Raw genomic sequence first — 2,086 nt, 5'->3', positions numbered from 1 at the left:
AGGGAAGGGGAGGGCCAAAAAATTTTTTTAGGGGGAATCGCATGACCGTGACATATAGAACACATTATCGAAAACGAAAATCGTCAAAATTAAAAAATAAAAAAGTTACAGCCATTTTCCCTCAGTGTCTAATTCCAATGTCCACCCAAAGTTGATCTCTGAAGACAAAGAGCTAGAACAAATATCGAGAAGCATATAGACTGGCCCCTTTTTCGTTCAAAATTCAAATCCCGTTGAAATTAACTTTACTTATCATCTAGTTAGGATCGATATAATAAAGTACCAGTCATGCACTGAGGTCGGTGCAATCGATTATCTCCTTCCACGCAGAATTGCTGGCTTTATGTCTATGATTATTATTGTTCTAGTTGTTGCTTTACAAAACCGAAAGGAAAGGCAGTTTGTTGAAGTGAAAATGGTACGCTATAATCAAAGATCACGAAAGAATGTGTGAAACCAGAAAAGCTGTGATGGAACACCTATTATTATGGAGCTGCTCCATTAGAGAGGGAAAATTAACAAAGCAGAACAAGATGAAACAGAGATTAAGCAACGTGAACGATAAACGAAGTGGTTTGATTGTAGATGTAAGGAACAAGGTCAAGGAGACTAGTAAATAGTGAAAGGGCTTTTACAGTGACCTCGCCACGCACAATAGAAGAATATAGCATGGAGAAAAATATTAAAATAATTAATGTTTGAGTGTGTGCAGCAGTGCTATCATATATTATAACTGCAACTACAGCTGTATTATTTATAAACAAGAACCTTTTCAGCGAAAGTGATCGGACATAATATATGAAGGTCATAAAAACTGCAGATATCTTTCTTATTGACACTGTACTTACAGAATCTAACAAGCATTTTTAGAAATAATGACTAATTTTTATGGATACATATTTCACCTTTAATAGATTGATCAAGTTCAAATTTTATCTATCTTTTTAAGATCTTTTTCTTTCCATATTTTTCTGTATTTTTTTTCGGAACTGATTACGTTTCTTATGCACAAGTATGTGTATGTAATTTCGCTTGTTTGCTTCAGGCAAACAGAAGCGAAATTTTTAGCATCAAACCAAAGTGTACAGTACTCAGCCACGTTCGGTATTTTAATATTTTAATTTTTTAGAACAAAATATAAAATAGAAGCAATACGTATATATAAACATGTCTAGAATATGCACAAGACACCCAGGTTTTAAATGGAGTTGAACGATTTTCATGCCGTTTCTCAAGGACAACTTGTATGAAAGGAAACAGTTCGAAACACTCGATGATCGGAACAAAATTCGCAAGGGAGTTTGTGTGTATGTGTGTGTGGTGAAAGTAGAGCTTAGTAACTCGTCCTCAAACAGAAGAGAATATTATGCGTTAAAATTAGAAATACATGTATACGAACCACCGACACTGAGGTTAACTTTGTTGGGGTCAGGGTCTGCTCTGTAAGCGGCACTAACGGCAAAAACTTCCACGGGGTCCGCTATCGGAACATCGGCGTATTTTGAAGACATTTCACTATAAAAGCGTGAGGCAGTGTTGACAATTAAAAGGCGGGAGAGAAAGAAAAATCGAGAGAAGGTTTATATCTGTTTCGTGGACAACAGAAAACTAACAACTGAATGTTTGGCGTCAACGCAACGCTGACGATATCAACTTCGGCTGCTTACGGAATTCTAACGATATTTGCCGAACAGGCCGACTCAAGCTGGTTTAAAGTACCTGAAGCTTGAGACTAAGAATGACGTTGTTCGGGGGTCAGATATTGAACTCGTGTCAGGTCACGGGGTCAATTTCTTGGTGATGGTGGTAGTAGAGAAACCTAGAAACAATGAATTAATAAATAAAAATACTTCAGACAAAAATATTTATATTCTTCTTTTTCTTGAACTTAACATTTTAATATGAATCTAATTCCTATAATGCTATATAGGGAGGGTAGGTGGAAGTAAAGAATACGCACACCTCCCGTTTTCAATGTAACTCTAACGCTAACCCTAAACCCTAACTCTAACCCTAAACACTGGGTGTGCGTATTCTTTTTTTACCTTCGTCAGGAGGATATATATATATGTATATATATATATAT

At 36.1% G+C, this 2,086-nt stretch overlaps 1 protein-coding gene across 1 annotated transcript in view; it reads right to left on the bottom strand.

Moving 5' to 3' along the window:
• The window catches only part of LOC106871193 (aspartate aminotransferase, cytoplasmic), a 26,580-nt gene extending 24,868 nt beyond the window's left edge, over window positions 1-1,712 (bottom strand). The window contains exon 1 of the mRNA XM_014917535.2: window positions 1,400-1,712. Within this exon, the coding sequence (XP_014773021.1) occupies window positions 1,400-1,511 (112 nt within the window). The 5' untranslated portion in view covers window positions 1,512-1,712. The remainder of the gene's footprint in view (window positions 1-1,399) is intronic.
• Between the last annotated feature and the right edge of the window lie 374 nt (window positions 1,713-2,086).

Source organism: Octopus bimaculoides, chromosome 18 (assembly GCF_001194135.2).
Source record: "Octopus bimaculoides isolate UCB-OBI-ISO-001 chromosome 18, ASM119413v2, whole genome shotgun sequence".
Classification (NCBI taxonomy): domain Eukaryota; kingdom Metazoa; phylum Mollusca; class Cephalopoda; order Octopoda; family Octopodidae; genus Octopus; species Octopus bimaculoides.
This window is presented reverse-complemented; position numbering and strand designations above follow the sequence as displayed.